Source organism: Sinohyriopsis cumingii, chromosome 17 (assembly GCF_028554795.1).
Source record: "Sinohyriopsis cumingii isolate HCF-2022 chromosome 17, ASM2855479v2, whole genome shotgun sequence".
In the NCBI taxonomy this organism is placed as follows: domain Eukaryota; kingdom Metazoa; phylum Mollusca; class Bivalvia; order Unionida; family Unionidae; genus Sinohyriopsis; species Sinohyriopsis cumingii.
The window spans coordinates 62,467,001-62,489,194 of record NC_142977.1 but is presented as its reverse complement, the minus strand read 5'-3'; the positions used below and the strand labels follow the sequence as shown (position 1 = coordinate 62,489,194).

Below are 22,194 nucleotides of genomic sequence, written 5' to 3'. Positions count from 1 at the left end.
AAATTTTTCTTTTTCAAAAATTACCTCTCTTATTTTTCCTGACTTAATCAATCTTTTTTTTAAATATTTATTCTAGGGCTTAATCTTAACCAGTCATTTCCTCTATCCTTTTTCCGTCTACCCCCTTATATTCCTACCCCTATCGATCCTCGACTTGGAACAACGACGCTGTTTATTTAGAAGTTTGGCAAGTGTAAGCATTCTGGTAAACAAAGCATGTATTCGTGGGTATTTCCATCAATTGGCGAATCCAACTCGACCATGCTGACGGAACATGACCTCACGACAGTAATACACACAACTTCGTGTTTTAATTCCTCTAATTTAACGTAATATTAGGTAATATGATCAGTCTTGACAAACCTACCCAAATATATTATTATCATCTTCGAATGTTTGTGTAGGTAATTTAATTTTAAAATCCTGTATTCTTGTACAAAATACGCAAACGGGTAACGAGCAATTCGATATACGAGGAGATATCTCAGAATGGCTACGCTTGACTATAACAACGTGTTGTGACTAAAGTCAGCTGATCGTAGGATACACGAAGTAGCCGCATAGCAATACAAACCCATGTACACATACAGAGAGAGAAAAACCTATATAGCGAGAGAAGATAATCTAAGTTGGAATTCATTACACATATATTTGCCTAGGTATTTCACAGTCCTGAAAAATTCATTAATTTGTGAATGTAGTATTTTACATGTGATTGGTTTCTGCCAAGTCTAAGGCTCATTATAGGATGTTATAAGTGAGATGTCTAAAGGACACTTTAAGACAAAATGGTCTTCATATTCGATCTGATTATTTCCGCAAAGTTCACATTACCTTCCTTGTTTTTCGTTTCGTATTTGTCAACTAGTCTTGCTTTTTAATGGTTGTGATTAATCCTAGTTTTATTAAAGCATACTCTCTCTCCCTGCTTGAATGAAACAGAAGAAACAACGTTCAATACCAGGCCTATAAGACTAATGTCATTTATCCAAACAAAAAAATATATTAACTCAACCGATTAGAACGTGGTCAATATTCTGAATGTCAGAAGAATGTAGCATTAGACTGTTACGCAAATCATAGTTACTCAATCGCTAGTTTTATTTGGTTAATTTACAATATAGATTAAATAGGGGACAAATACATTCAGTATACTCTTTTCAATGTATTCTTTTCATGTGGCATTGTAGGATTTAGCTAATGTTACTTTTTCACCTTTCGAATAACCGACCATATTCAAGAGTTAAGATACAGCCTGCACAGGACACACTTCAGAGAGCCAGTCAAACAATAAAGCAGAAATACGATTTTGTCAATTTAGCATATCTTGTTAGCGAATCATGGGCGCGAAACCCAGAGATCCGATCAAATTTAAAATGAAACTTCTTACTGCGATGGATATAAATTATCTTTTATCGTATCCATCGATCGATGCTAAATTGAAAATGATGAATATAAATAGCATAACTATTAAGAAATGATAGGTTTCAGGAAATACATGCAAAACGGTTGTTGATGATCTTTAAAAATAAGGATTGAAACTATACTAAAGGAAGAGGACATTATCATGGTCTTGTTTTCTCAGTATTAGATGTTTCATAAACCTTATGAAGAAAAATATTTCTATCGATTGGACGAATTTTCTACCTCGGTTTTTGTCCTGCAAATGCTGGTAGAAGATACTGGATATATTTATTTCTTGTATAATTGTAGACAAGCATGAGGCTCTGCTGTCATGGTAACATTTAGGTAATTTACATGGCGCACTGAATTATTGATTGAGGGAACTCCTTTCTTTCTAGATTCCAAACATACAGTTTCCATGTAATTTTATATCCCCGTTCACCAGTCATTCTACGCTGTAAATATAACCACAAATCGATACATTTGAAGGTAAAATAACCACGTAGAGGCAACAGAACACACGTTGACATGTAGCACACAAGCTTCATCGGTACTTATATGTATGTTTAGTTGCAAACCATTGATCTGTGAATGCAGATGTTGCCGCTGTCTCGGAGGGGTTCGTATTTCACTCATAACTGATATTGCCTTTGTATGGCACGATGATTCATATTTCGCAGATAATAGGTTTGGAAAAGTATGTTTGGCTTTCAAGATGAGCGTGTCTTTCACTTTCTTTTATGCCACAGTACCATACAATGGCAAATAAAAAGGGGATTTTCGCTCTAATCATTTGTGCTAAATTGTTATTTAAATATCGTCTAGATCCAGTCTGCTTTAGTCTATGTTATTAATTTGTTCGTGGTCACTAATTAGCGTCATGAAAACAAATCGATTATAAAACAAAGTTAGTTTATATGTTGCATAACAATATTTTACGCGATGCTAACAGTGTTTCAGTTTCTTCATGTTAAAAGTGTATCTAACATGATGCTATAGAGATCATTATATGTTTCCCTTAAAACACTTTTTCTTCTCGTTCTCTCTTTCTCCATTATTTATGTTCTACATAATTGTGTGTTCCATCAGTACCTGTTTTTATCATACCCTATTTATTTTATATTCTCAACAAAACTTATTTTAGTCAAAATTAATGCTTCCGAATAATTCAAGCATGTCTTATAGAAAGAACATTTAAAAGAGGACTGAAATAATGAATGATCCAATAAGTTTTAATCATAACGGTTCTGCTGTTACTGTGTGATTTGGATTTTAACGTAGCTTTAATATCTTTTGAGTCATATCGTTACGATATCTGCATTTTGACATTGTATAGTGATGTATAGCACAGGGGCATCATGCCACATAGTGATGTCTAGCACAGGGGCATCAAGCCGCATACATGTATTATCATGTCCCACCCAGTGACATTATCCTGACACCAGGTCGACCAGTCCTAACACTAATCTCGTAATGCTGAGCGGCAAGCGAGGCAGCTACTAGTGCCATTTTTGTAATTGTTTGGAAAGAATCGACCACGCGACCTCTCGCATCCAAGGCGGACACTCTAACAACTAGGCCACCTATCTGAATGTAACTTCACTAAACTGCGGTGCTGAACGGTATCTCGCAACTACTAATGCATTGCGTTATTTTGCATACCATCACAATGGATTTCAAAAATGTTAATTTAATTATTTTATTCCAATCTGAATGTCTTTTTATTATTGAAGCTTTTCGACCTGGACTATTGGTGGATGCCTCTTCATACAAGGAAAACACATACCTGTTCTTGCATTTTGGATGTATTTCGCCATGCTAGACCATGTTTCTCCTTGCTTTTCATCTCAGATCCCACCAAACACAGGACCTTACTTCTGGTTTTATGTTAACACGGTATTTCACATTTGTTCTCTTGTTCTGAACAAGCCTGTATATGTTCTTTTCACTGGATCTGATATGAAAAGTATGAATGTATTACCTTTTTATGTTTCCTAGTATATGTTATACCTTTTAATTTCTTATGTACAAACTGCTACATCCAGTATCTTTTTTTTTTGATTGGATAGATTATATCAAATAGTCCATTATTTGAAAATTAGCTACACATTTCATTATGACAAATAATAACGTTAACACGACAATTCTGTTTTTTTTGTGTTTTATTATATTACGGTTCTGAATTGTGTGAATAGCGCTGCATCCCAGAAATAATGGTGTTTAATATTTTATCTGCCTCATTGTTGTTGAAATGTTATCTACTATTTAATGTTTGTTGTGAGTTTTCCTTATTTGTACTATGAATTACACCATGGAAAATAACAAACAAAACTGATTATGAATATTTCTTGAAACGTTGAATAATGATCTCTTTATATTTATATATGGAGTCACCGCCATGCAGGCCAATCTCTGAATCGTTGTATTCCTATAGCGTTATATATAATTTAAGTGATTATACGACCATCACTCAGTAAAGACCATTTTCCAACAGCAACCACATACGTTTAGTCCTACTGAATATTTTAAAAGGGAATACATGTCCTCTGAAATGTGACCATCTGGAAATTAAGGTCGCTTTTAGACGTCTGATAGGTGGCCTGATACAGGAAGTTTCAGTGCGTATTACATGTATTAACTGTGGAACTTATTCAGATTCACGGCCTTTTTGGTATCAACTCACTATTGACTGTTACCATGTCATACATTGATGAGATATATACTTCTTTAAATAACGCACTGAGTGAAGGCCATTCCTGTAGATTCAAATAATATGATTTCCAAGTGAATTTTGTACTCAGCAATCATCTCTAGAACATTTTGAGCATGAAAACTTTATTTACACACTATTATGTAGATAATCACACTCCTGAGCCTTTCAAAGGGTCACATGCCATGCATATACGGAAAATGTTTAGCATAAGATAAAATTATCCCCAATACACACGAACGCCAGTTGAGAATATGAATAGTTACCACCGTACTCCAATTGCCTGGTCACATAATAATCAACTTCCATTTTTAGGATGAATGCATATACTTTTGGATTAGGGCGTCTGTGCACGAGAACTAAGTAATATATACATTTTCTTGTGGCACAAGCTGGATTCTTGATCGGAACGAACAATAGCTCGCTTTTATGATTATATTGCTGTCATTCTATATACAGTCCTATAATTTAATCGTGTATCCAAGCATATCATGTGTGATTGATGGACAATAAGCACTAGTACGATTCGTGCATGAAACAAATTAAAACCATCTTGGCGGTTTGACTGTGTAAGCATCATTCTTTACATTTATGTTCCCTCCATCTTCTCTCCTTCTCTCTCTCTCTCTCTGGAACGTTGAACTCTTTTGAGTCATAATCGTCCAATCTAATCACCTGTTGATATGGGGATGATTCTTTGACTACAATGTTCAAAACCGGTTTGTTGTCTGTAGGGCACTTTTTTCACATTATAGGCCATACATTATCTAGGAAAAGGGAGCTAGTGTCTTTCAGGAACACATCGAGGCAGCCGACCCGGTATCAAACCCGCGACTCTTGAATTACGAATCCTCGTCTCCTACCACAAAACAGGGAAGATATATATATATATATATATATATATATATATAGAGAGAGAGAGAGAGAGAGAGAGAGAGAGAGAGAGAGAAAGAGAGAGACAGAGACAGAGAGACAGAGAGACAGAGATCAATTCATTTCTCTCAAATGATTTCAACGGTCCAGTTGTTGACCTAAAATTACAATTGCTTATTATGACCTGAGATGTACACGCAGTTCTCGTATGGTTACGCGGCTTTATGTAATTCATTTCATAATATTTTATTTCCTGACACAAAATATGCTCAAAATTGGTCGGATCGAATCATTTCTAAAGGAAGTTAATATAACCCGCTGCAGTCTAACGTCATTACCTCACAATATGAGGTCATTAGCTTTGCACAGAGGAATGCAGTTATTGGCTGTGAGGTGTCACACCACTAAGCAAGTTAGACGTTAGTGCAAAATATTGTGTATGTCTTCTCTGAGATACCGACGCTCATATTGTAGTTTTATCAATTTCTAAAGTATACATTTACTATACCAATATTGCATACTTAGCATTACAGTTAGCCTCCTTCATGTTACTATATTTAGTAGGTATCAGGATTCCTAGTTCATTCCCGCTAAAGGGTAAATAGTTACAGCTTTAGGCAAACGTAACCATTACACCCAGATCTTTGCCGGAGGGAACAAAAGGGTCAGCTTTGTTTACTATAAACGCGATGACTGGTTGACGGGGCGTATGTTTTAAATCAATATCTGAGACAGAAAATAAACAAACAATTCCATAACTTTATTCACAAGAAGTCATTACTTAGCAACTATTTTATTATTCAAAGATTACAGTACGTAACTGAACACAATGTTTACGTGTTAATACTAATCATTATGGAGATAAATAAGATGTGAATGTAGAGATATGTCACTTAAAATTACAGTTAACATTTTTCGTTAAAGAACTGAGAAATTATTCCTAGCTTGCAAATAAATTAAAAATATTTGCACACATTAATCCTATTTATAAATTATAATGAAATCATAGTTGAAACTCGAACATTAGACTCAGTTCTTAATATATTATCTTTGATGAAGCAGGAATTTTCAACATCAGGCTTACATGCTTTCATGGGATAGTTGCGGGCCTTCACATTTTTTAAAGGTAAACAATGGACAAGGAAATAGTAGAAAACCGCTGTATACGATGTTGTCTCATTCAATTTATAATATAAACCTATGAATTATAATAGAACTAAAAAACGAAAGTTTCATTTTGGAAATAATTAAAAATGTCCCAGATCATCGTGCTTAAATGTTTCTTCTTTTTTTGCCTGGATATACCGGTGATGCTTACCTTATTATTGTTGTCATTGTTGCGGTAGAACATCTTGTACCTTTCAGAGATGCCCGGATAGATCTTAATGACGTCACTACAAATTTTGGCGCTCAACAGATATTACGTACTTCTCTGATCGGTGTGCGGTGAAGCTGTTTTGTATTTAGAAAGAATATTGGCATACTTCTATGCAAAATTCAGTGTCTTTACATATTGCGCTTGGGGAAATCGTGCACGATCCAAGCATAATATATTTTATTGGGACCACCGTTACAACTATATCGTCATAAACTAAGAAACAGAAATATCCAAAACCAACAAAGTTTGTAAACAGTAACAAATAAAATTAATTCTCAAAGTTATAAATTGAAATTGTAGGAGGAACGTACCCGAATTATGAAGTCAATTAAAACAATAATCCTATAAAGTGATACACAAGTCTAAAAGAATCGAATGTTCCGAATAAATTCCAGGTCCTGGAATGTGCTGATGTGCCAACAAGCTTGTTGTATCACAGTGTCATTATCCATTATCCAGAGCTCCTTTGAATGAGTTTACCATAGTCCCCGAATACTGTTATAGTCCAGAGTCATAGATCACTTTTTGATTCAAATGAATAATCCAAGCCAATGGTTTCATCTCAAATGAAATCTAAACACATATTAAAAGAAGAACATAGAAAATAAGAATGAATTAACTGATCAACGCTCTCTCCTTATATACACAATATTACTGTTTTACGTATCTTACGTCTTAATACATCTTACCTGATATTTGTCACAATACACAGAGTCGCAATAGAACCCAACTAACTGGACCATCCAATATGAAATCACTCCAAACTTGTACACAGTTTCATTATTACGATTAATTTTAAAACTTGTCAACTCCTACTTATAGCACATATGCAATCTGCAGAGACGTGCCAAAAGTGAACCACAATACACATATGTCGTTTGTTTTCAGTAAAGTTTATAAATTTAATTTAGTGATAGGGATTCAGTTTTTAACTGGTGTCCTTTATGGATGGTTTAGTTGGTTAATATATCTAGAAGTAAGTTGTAGGCTACAGAATAATATTGAACAATAGCAAATTATAATGAAAATGGTCTGCCAGAATTTTGTTTTTAGGTGAAGTTATTATGCATTTAAGTAAAACTTGGGTTCACCTACTTTCCGGATTTGTCAGAATTCACTGCGATAATATCTGTACTATCACGTGGCTAATAGTACCAAAGGGCAATAACTCTTAGACTTGATTATTGAAAAATGATGTCTTTTATCAAATATTTGATGACACTAATAGTGAGGCAGCATTGAAGCCACTTAAAAATAATATCATATTTTAATTTTGGTCAAATAGTTTTCCTACAATTGTGCCGATGTTGATTAATTTTTAGCCTTAGCTTGAGTTTCATTCGCAAGTGAAAATTAAATGACTATAAATATGAGATCTGTGTGCAATTCATGTAACAAAAGTGCATGTACTAGAAAAAAATGTCCTTTGCTAAATTCCTACTTCAGAATAAAAGACACTTACCTTAGAATAAAATAAACTTAAATAAACACGAAAGATGCTTGCGAAATATGATACTAAATACATATAATATTCTACGGCGTTTTATTTCAATATCACACATAGGAAATAATAATGGCGATTCAAGCATCGTTCAGGGAAATGGTGAGTATAACCTATTAGTATTCACTGGAACATATATTTCTTGACAGTCTCAATTTAATTTCCTTATTTTATGTCTAGGTCTATCATATCTATTATTATTCATTATGTTCCGTACTAACTTGTAAGCCTCTGATGTCAATTGCTTGATAAATTGCTGTCCTAATTATAATAATTTTCACTAGGCACGTTTGTTATAAACAGTATGTTCTTAACACATATGAAGCGTACTATGTCAAACATATATAGACAATATGTTTGAAGCTAACAACATCGTCCGGGGGGATCTTTCATGAAAAAGATCAGATCTACTTGATATAGTACAGAATAGTTACAAGTGCCACAGTATTATAGGAAAGCAGGAAATGTAAGAAATGGATGGTGATGATGGTAAAGAGGAGGATGACATTGTTTTGAGACCTGGAGTTTTAGTGAGAATTATGTTGTTAGATGTGCACGAAAAATTATAGGTGTCATTATCAGCACCCATAAATTTTAAGTTATTGAATTTTGAATATGATAGTGTTTCCATATGGTTACCATTGGAGTGGAATTAGTACCGTGAGTCCTTTTCGTCGAACAGGAAATATATTCTGAGATCTGTTTATTTCAGAGGGCTATTAGCGAAACTGAAACCACATAAGTATCTATGTGCTATTTTGTTAAAAATGTGGTCCTTATGAGAACATGGAGACGACATGAGGTACCTGCTGGTGACGAGTGGTCGGTGGACTATCAAATGTTCCGAAGTCGTACAGAGTTAAATTACAATGTTACTCTTGAGATGTAATTATATTAAGGAAGTACCAGTATGTTGATCAAGTTAGCCAGGTTAATCATGCAATCAATTTAGTTGTACCTGCCCAACACAGCGAGGATGAATGCAATCGGAATGTAGTGATTTTGATGTAACCAATCTTCAAAATTTAGAAATTACAAATACTCTCGACCAGAAACGTAATCATCTAAAGCAACAAGAAAAGAATGAACAAAAACAGCACGTTTCCAGATGTTTCTAAAGGAACAAATGAAATGTACCATGACGTTGAAATTGTTGATTCCACACCTGTGAAACAGTATCCATTCAGAATGAACCCCTCGCAGAGGAATGTTTGAAGAAATAAAGTCTGTATTTGCTGGAGAATGATTTTATAGAAAGTGACTGGAGTTCACCATGTATACTTATATCAAAGCCAGATAATACTTTCCGCATGTGTATTGACTAAAGAAAGGTGAATAGTGTAACTGAAATAGATTAATTTCCATTGCCAATAATCGATCACTGCATAGAAACAATTGGAAATGCAATATATGTCACCAAATGTTTTCATCTGAAAGGATTCTGGCAAATTTCACTGACGAAAGGGAAAGGAAACTTCGGCATTCGTGTATCCAGATGTACGTTGTCAATATAGAGTGAAGCCGTTTTGGATGAAAGGTTTGCCTTGTACTTTTCAAGGTTTAATGAGCATGATTACATCTGGACATCATCGACAACGACATTTGGAAAGATCACGTTGAGAGAACTAAAACATTCTTAGACAGACTCACTTATGTAAATTCTACAATTAATTTATCCAAGAGTGACTTTGTCGCGCATGTGTTACGTTTTTACGATATATTGTGGGATATGGTCAAGTTAAGCCAATAGATACTTTTGTCATGGCTATCTCTGAATTCCCTGTGCCTATCAGTAAAATGCAATTGACACGATTTTTGTGTGTGCTGAATTCCTGACATATGTATTGAGTAAGAAAACGAAATTTCGTTTGTCTGAAAAATGTGAGGAGGCTTTTGATACGTTAAAGGCCGTAACAGAGATTGCACCAGTTCTTTCAGCTCCAAATTGCAGTCAATGATTTAAAATATATATTGATGCAAGTGATGTTGGGGTAGGAGCAGTAATGATTCAAGAAGACTAAAAGGTGTAGATCATCAAGTGTGCTATTTTTCTAAGAAATTAAATAAGCACTAGAGAAACCATTCCACAATAGAGAAGGAATGTTTGGCTTTGATATTTGCATTACAACACTTTGAATGCAATATTAATTCATCTCCTCCTATTATGGTGTTTAGCGATCATAACCCCTTACTTTCATTTGCAGGATAAAAAACAAAATATCAAATATTGTTACGGTGGAGTTTGATGTGCAGGAATTAGACTCTTCAAAGTTAAAGACAATTTAATAGTAGATGCACTTTCATGTGTATATAGTTATTATATTGCTCCATGTATACTTTGTGTTATTCATAAGATTTCGTTGAATGTAAATTTGTATCACATTTACATTTGAATGAAATAAATCTTTATTGCATACAACTTTCTTGGTCTTTATGATGGCATGTGTTATGTATATTTAATTTACATACTTTGTTAGTTAGATTTTTATTTATCTTTTATTTCATATGCTATTGCTAATGTAACATTATATGTTGGACTTGAGTTTGTCCAAAATGAAGTTAATTTTCTACCTGACCTGAATTATTGTGGTTTTGTAGTAAACATGTTGATGTCAAACTGAACCTTGAGCTTTGGTTATTCCCTATGAATTGTCGGGTGTACATGATGTGTGCTATACATTTTATATTTTTAAAACTAAAATGCTGTGTACCTTGTCATCTTGCATGTGAAGGGGTAAATCTGGTGTAATAAACGATAAAGCGTCTCACATGTAACCATCGCCATTACCTGCTTATGATCCTGTTGTTGTTGTTTTCGGTTTAACGCCATATTTCAGAGAATGATAGGCTGTACATGGCAGCAAGTATAACTGGCAGAGGCAGAAGCCTGGAAAATCCGATGAGAACGACCGACTCACAGATGGGAGATGGCGGTGGTCGGTATAGATGAGCACTTTCGACCACTCGGACATCAGGATCCTTGCACAGAAAGTGAAATCAGCAGAAGAAATGATCATTTTTGTGCTGTTATTATCACATACTATCTATGACATCAACTGGTTTTGATCTGCATACTTGCCCTGACAAATATGCTGATTTTGATCTTTATACGTGCCCTGACAAATACAGTCTTTCTTGACTGCATATTGACCCCAACACATACATTGGTTATTATCCAAATACATGCCCTGACATTATTACTAGTCGATAATGTTTGACTGTACTAGCTCGGCATGGAGGAAGCACATAAGGCTGCCTAAAATTGGCTAAATAAATCAAACCTACTGCCTCAACAAAAATCTCTATTTGTTATGGCTATTTAGCAGGATCTGGCATCAATAAAAAAAGTAAATAACGAAAATAAAACTAAAAATTATCACAACAGGATTTGGATTTCCCAAGATGACTTTAGAATTATCCCAATCTGATAAAATTAAAAATCTCAGATATAACAGATCTAATGGACACCGACATGAGGTCATTTATTTTTGACATTTTGATTCACTATCAAATTATAGTTTGTACGGCTATGAAGTGAAAGTTGCTATTCAAAACAAAACATTTATAGTTATAACTCTCCCTTATTCAAAATGCAATGCTTTGTTTTGTAAGTTATTAAAGAAAAGTGGATCAGGTATTCCAACTGTCACCAGAACATGAAGTTTCATCGGTGCCTGTCATCTAGTCATCTAGTGGATCTCAATGTTAATCAGAATGGAGCTACCCAGAGTAATATATTACCAACAGGAAATCCACCCATCACTGTTGTCTTTTGTTGGATGGCTTAAGTGTAGTGCATGATTTCCAGAGTGATTATTTGTTTCAGAAATCCTGGATGTTTTCTTGAGCATATTTTCTTGTAAATTCGTTATAAAGCTCTGTGAACCGAATGGAAGGATAGTTTTGACACATTCCAGGGTGTACGATACGATGGTCAAACTGTTATGATAACGCTGTTGCTGTGATGCAAAGTGATTTTCAGTGAAGTGAATTGTGTGTTCTGTCGATTGAGGCACCAAGATGTAAACGCAGAATAACCATTTTCATGGCCAAAGATAATGCTACTAAAAACAATGTAGAAGACGCTAATATAATCCTGTATCAGTTTATTCCAAAAGTTATTACAAAATGTAAATCAGAAACAATACAAAAGTGACAGATGGAATAGGCACAACATTTTCAAGGAAAACAAGGTAGAGTGATACAAATGCTAATAATACAACATAAGTTTGAGTTATTGGGCATTATGTTTCTGCGTAGGAGATTTCAAGTATATTTGTGGTTGTTTTCTTATTGATCATTTGTTAATGTTTTCTATGCTATTGTTTGGATAGCTAAATTTGCTCTGCACTCTATAGCCAGTATCGTGTTGATGTGCTGCTGAACCCCATGAATACAAATACATTCATTATTTTAATGCCATTCATGAAAGGTTGCTTTAGTATATGCAGAGTGGGTCTAACTGATTTCAGAGTTCGTCACAGTGACACAAATTTATTTTGGTATTTGTATTGTGTTCTGGGCTTTTAAAATTAAATTCTATTTCAGCTATTTTACAAGTTAAAGGCTCTGTTTCAGTGATAAAGGTCTTGAATTGTGGTTACTTGTGACTCAGATTTGTTAATTTCAGAGTCTGTTTATGTGATACATAATTGTTTCACTCATTTCAGAGTCTGTTATTTCTGCTCTTTTAAATAAAAAATATACAAGAATAAAATAAATTTCAATACCTTTTTAGCTTCTCATGTTATCTAGTGTATTCATCTTATGTAAGAATATAACACACTAACAAGAACAGAACAATGTCTTACCTAAATACTTAATGTACAGGCATCTGATTTATGTCTTTCCTGCTCTGAGTATTTGTTTCTTCTTTTAGATTTATATAATAGTACTCATTCATCATCCTGCCTGTGTTTAATAGGTGACTAATGGAAGTGAAGTCTCAGTTAAAAAAGACGATTACTTCTTTTCAGATCAGAGGAAGAGTAACATTTTTTAAAAAAATTTCGGGGGAGGACAATTTTTGATTGAATATAATCCAGTACCCCCCCACCCCAACCTCGAAAATTAAATGGTCGATCCGTAATGGTGTCGCTCATTCTATTGTTGGTGTTATACAGAAAAAAATATATTCTTTATTCCATCCGGTAGATACAATACCAAAACGTCATAATATTTATTTTACGTGCCGGCAATGAATATCATAAATTCTGCATGAAACCTATACTGTTGGTAAAAGTCGAATTGAACTACACTCTTACTACTATCACTTCCAGTAATAGCAGTAATGGTAGTAGTAGTTAGTATCTTGTTAAAGTTGTTGTTAGTATCGTGTTGCTGTTGTTGTTAGTATCTTGTTGCTGTTAATGTTGCTGCTGCCTATATATTTCATAAAGTTCCATAACTTGTTAAAATTTTGAACAGAAGAAATAGGAAAGAGTTCTGTAAGATTTGAATCATTTTAAAAACTAAATATCTCTCCTGGTTCTCAAAACACTGAGTGGCTAATGAAAGAACTTTTTTAAAAATCTGACGAACTGCAAACTGTTGTAAACATAATTACTCAACCGATGAACTGACTACAATTTCTAGAAGATACCATCTTCACAAATTCAATAATTAACATAAAAAGCCACGATAACTGGCAACAAAAGGCTTCACAGAGCTATCACGTGTTGTGTCATCCATAATGTCTCGTGTCTTGATCAGATAAGAAAGTCCAGGGTACAATTACATTACTGATGCAATTTAAAGAAAGCCCCTCCATGTAGTTTTAACTTGTACTTAGTTTCCTTTTGAAAAGTTTGGTTTGTCAAGCGTATAAAGCTTGCGGATGTTAAATGTGTACCAAATATAATTGTGTATAAGTGTCTCCTTAGTTAGTATTAGTCAGTTTGCTTTATCTTCATTTATATAGACAAATGTTTAGGTACATTAAATCCTTCTGCTGACGTGGCAATGCTTTTATAAGTATGAACAGGTAACTAGTCTTTTATGATGATAGTCACTCTTTGATATATTCATATCAAATCTGCATAAAATATTTACAGTTTTTGTAGATGATACATTGGTTATATACATAGCTCTTAAGACAAAGTGACTTTGTTAAGTGTAATTTACTTCCCTTCCACGATAGACTTGCCTTCTAATCTGGAAAAGACTGGAATTTTACAGAAGGAGATCTGATTGTTGCTCAGCAAGCGGACAGTGGAGATAGTTCACAACCCAAACTGTCAGGGGTTCTACTCCAGGCTTATTTTGGTACCCAAGGCCCCCAGAAAGCTCAGACCAGTCAAAGATCTCATCTGGCTCAAGAATAACATTGCCACACTAAGGTTCAAAATGGACATCAAGATTAGTCAGACGTTCCATAAAAAGATACAAATTTGCAGTCTAGACTGAACTGACACAAACTTTCATGCACCTATACACACATCCTGGTGCATGTTCTTTAAGTTTGGTTTCCAAGGAACCATTTATCAATTTCTTGCTCTCCCATTCAGTATTAATACCAATCCATGGGCTTTCACCAAGATCAACTGTATTGTCTCTCTCTTCAGTATGCCTTGTCAACAGCGATGGTAGTATGTTTTATTGACATCCTCCAAAAACATATGGTTAGGTTATCTTTGGGCAAGGGCAGAAATGTTTCTTTTTCTAAAGTCTATTAGGGTTTTTGATCCGTAGGGACAAATCAGACTTCACTCTATACCAGCATTTTGTCCACCTTGCCATGGCTGTTTTTTCACACACCTTGAGTTTGTGGATTTGATTTTTCTCAGCCAACTGTTATATGCCCTTTGCAAATGGCACTGCATTTATGATTTATCATACCATTAGCCAATTTTGAATTTAATAGACCAAACTTCCTCATCATGTTTCCCATGTGGAATTTAACATGGGTGCTGACGTGGCTTAATTCAAATCAGTTCGAGCCCTTAGCAAGCAGTGCCATGGAGCTAATATCATACAAAATGTACTTCTTGGCAGCACTGACATGCTGGGTGAGCGACGAGTTGTCTGCCTTTTTCGTGGACACGGATCAGATTAGATGGTTCTGACATCCTGATGATGCAAGCAGGCTTCTGTAAGTGGGCAATCAGAGTGGTCATCCATCCCATCTTTATCATCAATAAGTCTAAGGAGATAGTGATACAGGACCCAGCCCACACACTCCCAAATTGGGTAGGGCACATAGAAAAGTACCATGGCGTGTTGGGGAGGGTGGAACGGCAAGGCCTCTTTCTTCTGGTCAAGCTGGGAAGCGGATATAACTAACTGTCTAAGCCCTAGCCCAATTTCATGATCTAAGACATAATAGATGCAGTTGGCTGGCACACACAGTCAACCTTTTCAAGATTCTACCTGTCTGATCGAGCTTCTCAGAGACAAGAACTGAATCTACTAGGTCCAGTGGCTGCAGCCCAGACCATCACCAGATCATTTTAAAGTCAGCACATCTTACAGACATAGAACATAGCTTTTGCTGGAATTGTTTGTGTTTTACATGGCAAGACAATGCCATTACTTTCTTTCCCTTACAAAATTTTTGACATTAATACTTACGTGGCCGTCATTTGCACTTTCTGATATCATGAGTATTGTTTACCCTCATAAAGGGAAAGGGAAGAATCTTATTCTGTGCAGGGTGAGCAAGGTAGCATGTAAGAGGCACATCATTGGCTGTTCCTGCTACCTAGTGTTAATGTGTTTGGGGAATGTATTGAAAGGAACTAGCAAATTGTATTTTAAATTATATTTTATTGAGCATACTCACCTCATCACATTACTATTAAACTTTCACTAACCTTACCACAAATGTGAGCATTCTCATGGATGTATCAAGCAAAGATGAAGATGAAAGGGGAAGGGTCAGGAAGAGTTACTTACATTCATCTATCTGACAAGGTATTTTTGTGATTGCTGGATTTAATTGGTAGGGGTGCATCTTTCTAAAGTTAACATTATTTATGAATCCTAAAAATTTGCTTTTAAATTCAAAAATGTGTTTTAATTATTGGAACTTCTCTCAGTATAAGGCTACCATATTTGTACCTCTGATGAACAGGATTTTAAAGGGGGGGGGGGAGCACTGTATTATACTCAAAGCACATCTTGCCAGTGAGACATTTTTACATGGAACTGAGTGTTGTGTCTTTTGTTGATGTACCATAAAAATACACAGTATATGCTTGAAAATATTTTTGTGTCTGTATTTGCCATTTTTAGGTGTAAATAATCCACAGATAAATTATTGCAAATTGTCCTAATGCATTTTTATATGTATTATTTTTGTATGGAATATGTATATTTGTAATTTGTATGTAATATCTAATATCTAATATATTTTTGTAAAAACTTAATTTCTTATATAAATTTATTCTAGGCATTTTTTTCTCTTAATTTAGTAACGTTGATATCGAAACGTTTGTTGATTTTTTAATTTCAGAGAATTTCAGTCCCTGTCCCTGAATGCTGCTTTATTTGCATCTGTCTGTCTGGCATCCCGTCTCCACACACCATGGAATGCTTTTGCACTGTTACCTTTGCAGTTGAGGTCTTTGCTGTCTGGCCAGTGTTCAAGAGAAATCTGATGGTAAATTGAGTGTGCCAGTTTTCATTTATTTTTCTCATTTCTATATAAATCTAGCCTCAATACACTCATGAGTAAATATGGATAAATGACAATCAGACACTTTCATTTTAATCTTTTAGTGTTTAGCATGAAAAAAGTTCCTGTGTTTTGACATCTACAAATACTTGTCCTATGCTTCCAAAAATAGCTTCTGTATGTGTTATTGAAACTGACATATACACTTGTCTCTGTCAATCTATACACAATTTTTTAAGGCTTGGTGGCATTGTGATATCAACATAAATGTCTTTCCTTCAGTCCATTTATTATCACATTTCTAAAACGCTGGTTGAAAATTAACCAAACGTTTGGTAGTTTTCTAGTCCATATCACATCTTCAACTGAGGTCCTTAGAAGTCTTAGGTCTGTGACATTCTCAGATATATTCATTGACTAATCATTATGGATACAGTCATACCATGAAGACACATGATAATATATGTGAAAGATTTTTTTGTTAGACTACTTGGCAACAATACTTGGATGAGGTGATGGGGAGTGGTAATAATTACTAAAATTGCATAGGCATTTAAATAGTCAATATTAGTGACCGAGAGAGAGAGAGAGAGAGAGAGAGAGAGAGAGAGAGAGGAGGAGGAGGGAGAGAGAGATGGTTCAAATGATAAGGTCACAGTGTGCATTTAGGATTACTTCTTTATAGTTGTTATGGTGTGATGGAAACATGAATAATGGTCTACACATGTCTTACCTATGGGTATTATTTATCATTAAATTGTATGCAACAACATGAGCCCATGTTGCCAAAAAGTTCAACTCAAAATGAATTTGGTTTTAGTGAATGCAAGAGTGAATGTGAGTGTGCATGAGAGATAGAACAATGTTTTGTCATTGTTCAAGATCATATTATTTCAGGCAGTGTTTACTTGAGGCTTTTGGAGAGAGAGAGAGAGAGAGAGAGAGGAGGTTACATGGTACATGTCATCTGCATTTTCAGATACCTGATTATTACGACTGTCCTTATATATTAGGATACTACTATATTCCATTATCAAGTAACACCTGCAAATAAACAGTTCATTCTTGTTTGAATTCCAATATATATTATCAAAAGAACTACATGGCAATGCAGTGTTATTTACATGTTAATTGAATATTCATAGGGGGCATCCGTAAATGATATATGCATGGAGTGGGTTAAACACAAGCATATGCCTGCATATGGGGAGGGTTGACAGGGGGACTGTTAATAGGTTTGTACATTCTGCATGCCTGCATATGGGGAGGGGTGACAGGGGGACTGTTAATAAGTTTGTACATCGGGGGTAAATATACATGAGCTACATAAGCTCGTTTATTACAAGATTTAATATTTCAGTCTGTAATGTGACTGTAACAAGCCAGCAACTGAGTCACTTTACGGAATACAATGCAAATTGTCCTCATGGGTATGATAGCTGCATCTAAACATAACATTACAACCTAAACTGCTTATTTTTTATGAATGTATTAAATTTCATCTTTCAAAGTTTGATTGCCCCAGCTATTTTGAAAGGGTGGGGGTGACACTCAAGTATAGATATATATATATATATATATATATATATATATATATATATATATATATATATATATATATATATATATATATATATATATATGTTTGTTTTATAGACAAAAATGTATGCTGAGCAATTGGAGGGGTCAAAAGTGTAAACTTTTTTGTATACATACTTTATGTATTTCACCTTAGAGCTTTGGCCAGGTTGTTCCATTTGACACCAGACTGAGTGCAATATTCAACCGCAGAATCAAATTGGTGAGGCTACCAATAAGGAAATGAAGTTATTCGTAGGGAAATGAAAATCTGAATGACCTATGAAGGCCATTTTCCAAACTGCAGATGTTGTAAGGACAAGCGATTACACATATCACTTGTTATTTGTACTTGCCCCAAACAATAATAATAGAAGGGTGTATCACAGAATAGATTCTCAAAAAAATGTTAATTATATTTAAGTCAAAACAGAACAGAACCTAGAGGATAGCATATACAGGAATCAATTTCACAGAGTCATTGACTTTCAAATTTGTGATAGGAAATGACAAGATGTTTGTATTTTATTTTTATGCTATTGTAATGAAACAGTAAGACTTTAGCGTGTCCTGAACTATTAGATTATATGCATCCGTGATTATAAATAGATTGATGAGTAGAATATAATTAACAGAAGAATTGCCCTTTCAATGAGATGATCAAAGTTCTTTCTGCAAAAATATAATTGGTGATTATTTATTCATTTCTTGATCTCCTGTTTTATTATTCGATGTGATATTTGAAGTTCACAAACAGGTCCGGTCATGTCTTAATTGAGGCAACAAATAGTTATGTTTTTTATTTGGGATTATATGAAAACATATACTCAGCAAACAGTGTTTTTGAATTTTCATGTATCTTTGTCGTACATTGGTATTTTTTTCAAAGGTGTTTGAAATAGGAATTTCTCTTCATGATTAAAAAATCCCATAAAAATATTGTGTTAAAAAGTAATAGGAGAAAGAAATGATTGATGCCATGTCTGCACGATTAGAAAAGGTGATTCTCTGATTTCTTAATCTCCTATTTCATTCTTCAATAGTTGGGTACATTTTATTTGAGGCAAATAGTTATGTTTTTCATCTGGGATCATATTAAACATATACTAAAAAAAAATTTGGTAGTTTCACATATCTATATCATAGATTTGGTATTTTTTAAAGTCATTTGAAATGTGAACTTCTACTTGATTCAAGTAATAAACATCCAAATACATAGTTAAAAAGTAACAAAAGAATTAAATAATCAGTGAACCTTCTGAGAAGTTATAAATGGTGATTCTTCTGTTTCTTAATCTCCTGTTTCGTTATGCGATGCATCACTTAAGAACTTACCTAAAGTTAATCAACGTTTATATCATACACTTGGCAAAAGAATACTTTGGTAATTGAACATATGTAAACCATACCTTGGCATATTTTCAAAGCCAACTGAAATGGGGACCTTTCCAATTTCAACACATCAAAATATGAACTTAAAAATAATACAAAACTAAAAACACAACCAAAATCCCATCTTAACTGTATATGATCACAATCTTAGTCTCTCATTCATTTTTGTAAAAAAGATGGGCTTTATTTTCAAGCTTTTTTGGAAATATAAATCTTTTTTTTATAGAACTTTCATGTGCAACAGTTTAAATTATTTTAGGAAAAATACAAAATACTATGTACAAAAAATATACATTTAATTAATTATTTTTATAACTCGATTGTGTATGGAAAATGAAAGGGTTTGGAAAATTGCATGAAATATGGTAGTCTTTGAAATCTGGTCATTAAACATACATTTGAATTCTTGTTCTCCTGATCTATATGAACCCTCTATATTAAGTTTTTGATTTCATTGGCAATAGCAAAAACTTTGAACAATTTCTTCTCAGAAGCTGCTTAAGGATTCTGGAATGAAGGGCTTTACATTTTGCAAGTGATGCTAATCTGCCATCCAGTATGGCTGCTGTTTCTGAAGTTGAAAAAGATCTTCCATAACTTCACTTGAAATAAACATTTAACAGACTTTAATAAGATTTGACAGAATGTGGCTTGGCTTGAACAATGGGCTTATCATCAGTATACCGTTATCATAACATCAGACAGTTCGGTGGCTGTCTCTGCAAACTTGGTGGGAGGAAACAAATAGCTGGATCTCTGTTCTGGTCTGGAATTGTAATTGTCAGCGACCAGATGGTATCACTAATTGCTAACCTCTGGTTACGTACCAGATCCAGAAGCCCGAGCAATGGATGCTGTGTTGTTCAACTGGGATGGATCCTTAGGTCACGCTTTCAATCTTACAGTGATAATTCCCAGAATCATTAAAACCAATAAGGGATCAGATCTTCAAAGTGAGTATGGTCATCCTTAGAAAGAGGACAAATTATGGATATGTGATCTACTCAACCTAGGAAGAGACATTCACAATAGGATTCATATCTCCTAGCTTGCTCAAACAACTAAGAAAGTAGTTCTTCGATCCCTGTCTAGCTTTTCATCATGATCACTTGTGTCATTGAGAACACACGCTAAAGGCTTTCACATTCAAGAACATTAGAAGCCCAGTGACATTTCTTTTCACGTTTGTGCCAGGACAACAACACTGTTCCTCTAATGGCTTCCTCACATCAGCTGTCTCTCGTTCTTTTTTTGGTAGTTTGGGTGGAATAAATTAGCTCTGATTGCCATTAAAGGTTATCATTGTAAGGTTTACAACTCTTTTTGACACCATGGGTGAGAGAATATAGACCATAGCCAAAAATGTCTCAGATGTATTGTCCAGTTTTGAAATGAGCTGGTTCCAATCACTAATGTCGTTTCCCAAAAGGAATCATTTTGAGCATTAGAGCTTAGCTGGTGAGGATGGTAGCAATGGCAGTGGCATGATGGCATTTTAAAAATTTAATGTAAAAACTTGTGGAGTCTTAAAACATACTGGCACATCATAGTGTTGTTTGTTGGTAGGGCTGTTATAATGCATCACATGTACATGTGGGATAGGGAAAGCGAGCCTTAAAGAGAGAAGTTTGAAGGCCAGAGGGCGGGATGGCCAAATTTCAGATGAATAAATTTCTTATTCAAGTCTGGAATTTACTTATCTGATGTAAATCCAAATAATAATTTTCTCTTTTTTCAAACATCCTCCTGGACATGGGCAAAATGTTGTCATATTCATGCAGGTGTGTACTTATGTGAGATAGGCATATCCCATCTGCCTTTGTCTTGTAGGAAAACTGCACCATGCATTGGAATGAGGGAAAACATTTTCTCTAGAACATTTGTTTCAATAGGTAACTCTGGTTTCTTAACCTAAATGATTATATTTGCTTTTAATGTTACAGTGTTATGTTTTCAGATTTATTTGCCTAATGTAAATTAAAACTTGAAACACATGGTTTTAGAAGTATAGAAAGAAAGAGAAAAATGGTAAAGTTAAATTTTCATTATTTTTGTCTTTTCAAGCAAAGTATTCCAGCTTCTCAACCACTTTTGACTGCTCTGCTGGGAATATTCACATTTCTGGCTTTGTTCACTGTATCCACTCCGGCAGCCATCTTGTTTGGACTGGTTCACCTTTTTATCAACTTTGTGTGCCCGGCCTGGCAGACTAGTCTGCAACCCTATAAAAAGTAAGTTGATTATTGCATTGCTTTCCTTTTCTTAAACTTTCGTCCTCAGTGAAAGCTAATTATTGCCTTCTCCAGTTAGCACTGGAAGCTAAGAATTGAAAGGAACATAAGTTGTTAATAGTAGCTGGACAATATTATATAATTAAAATTAGTTTTACACACTAAAAAAACCTATATTCAAAGATCGCATCTTAAAACTGTTATGCTTCTTTATGAACCAATGAAAATCATGATTTCTTTACAGCCAGATCAGCACAAATAGATTGTCTCTCTTTGGTCTTTCATTTCTGTCTCTAAGTTAAGTTATCCAAATTACATCTTAAGAGTTGTCTGTAATTCTATCGCATATAATTTGTATGTGCTATTCCTAATGTTTAATACATTGTTCTTCCTCATTACTGTCAAGTTGATACTCCATTGCATAAAAATACTTTGTAATCATCTATTAACTAATCTTCAAATTAAATTTGTTGTTTAATAAATAAGATCATGGTTTGATTGTAACATTCTCCA

At 34.4% G+C, this 22,194-nt stretch overlaps 1 protein-coding gene across 1 annotated transcript in view; it reads left to right on the top strand.

Annotated features, from left to right (window-relative positions):
- The window catches only part of LOC149779083 (phosphatidylinositol N-acetylglucosaminyltransferase subunit C-like), a 246,470-nt gene that overhangs the window by 223,627 nt on the left and 649 nt on the right, over nt 1-22,194 (top strand). Inside the window, exon 6 of the mRNA XM_089939635.1 lies at nt 21,515-21,681. Coding sequence (XP_089795761.1) covers nt 21,515-21,681 — 167 coding nt within the window. The remainder of the gene's footprint in view (nt 1-21,514; nt 21,682-22,194) is intronic.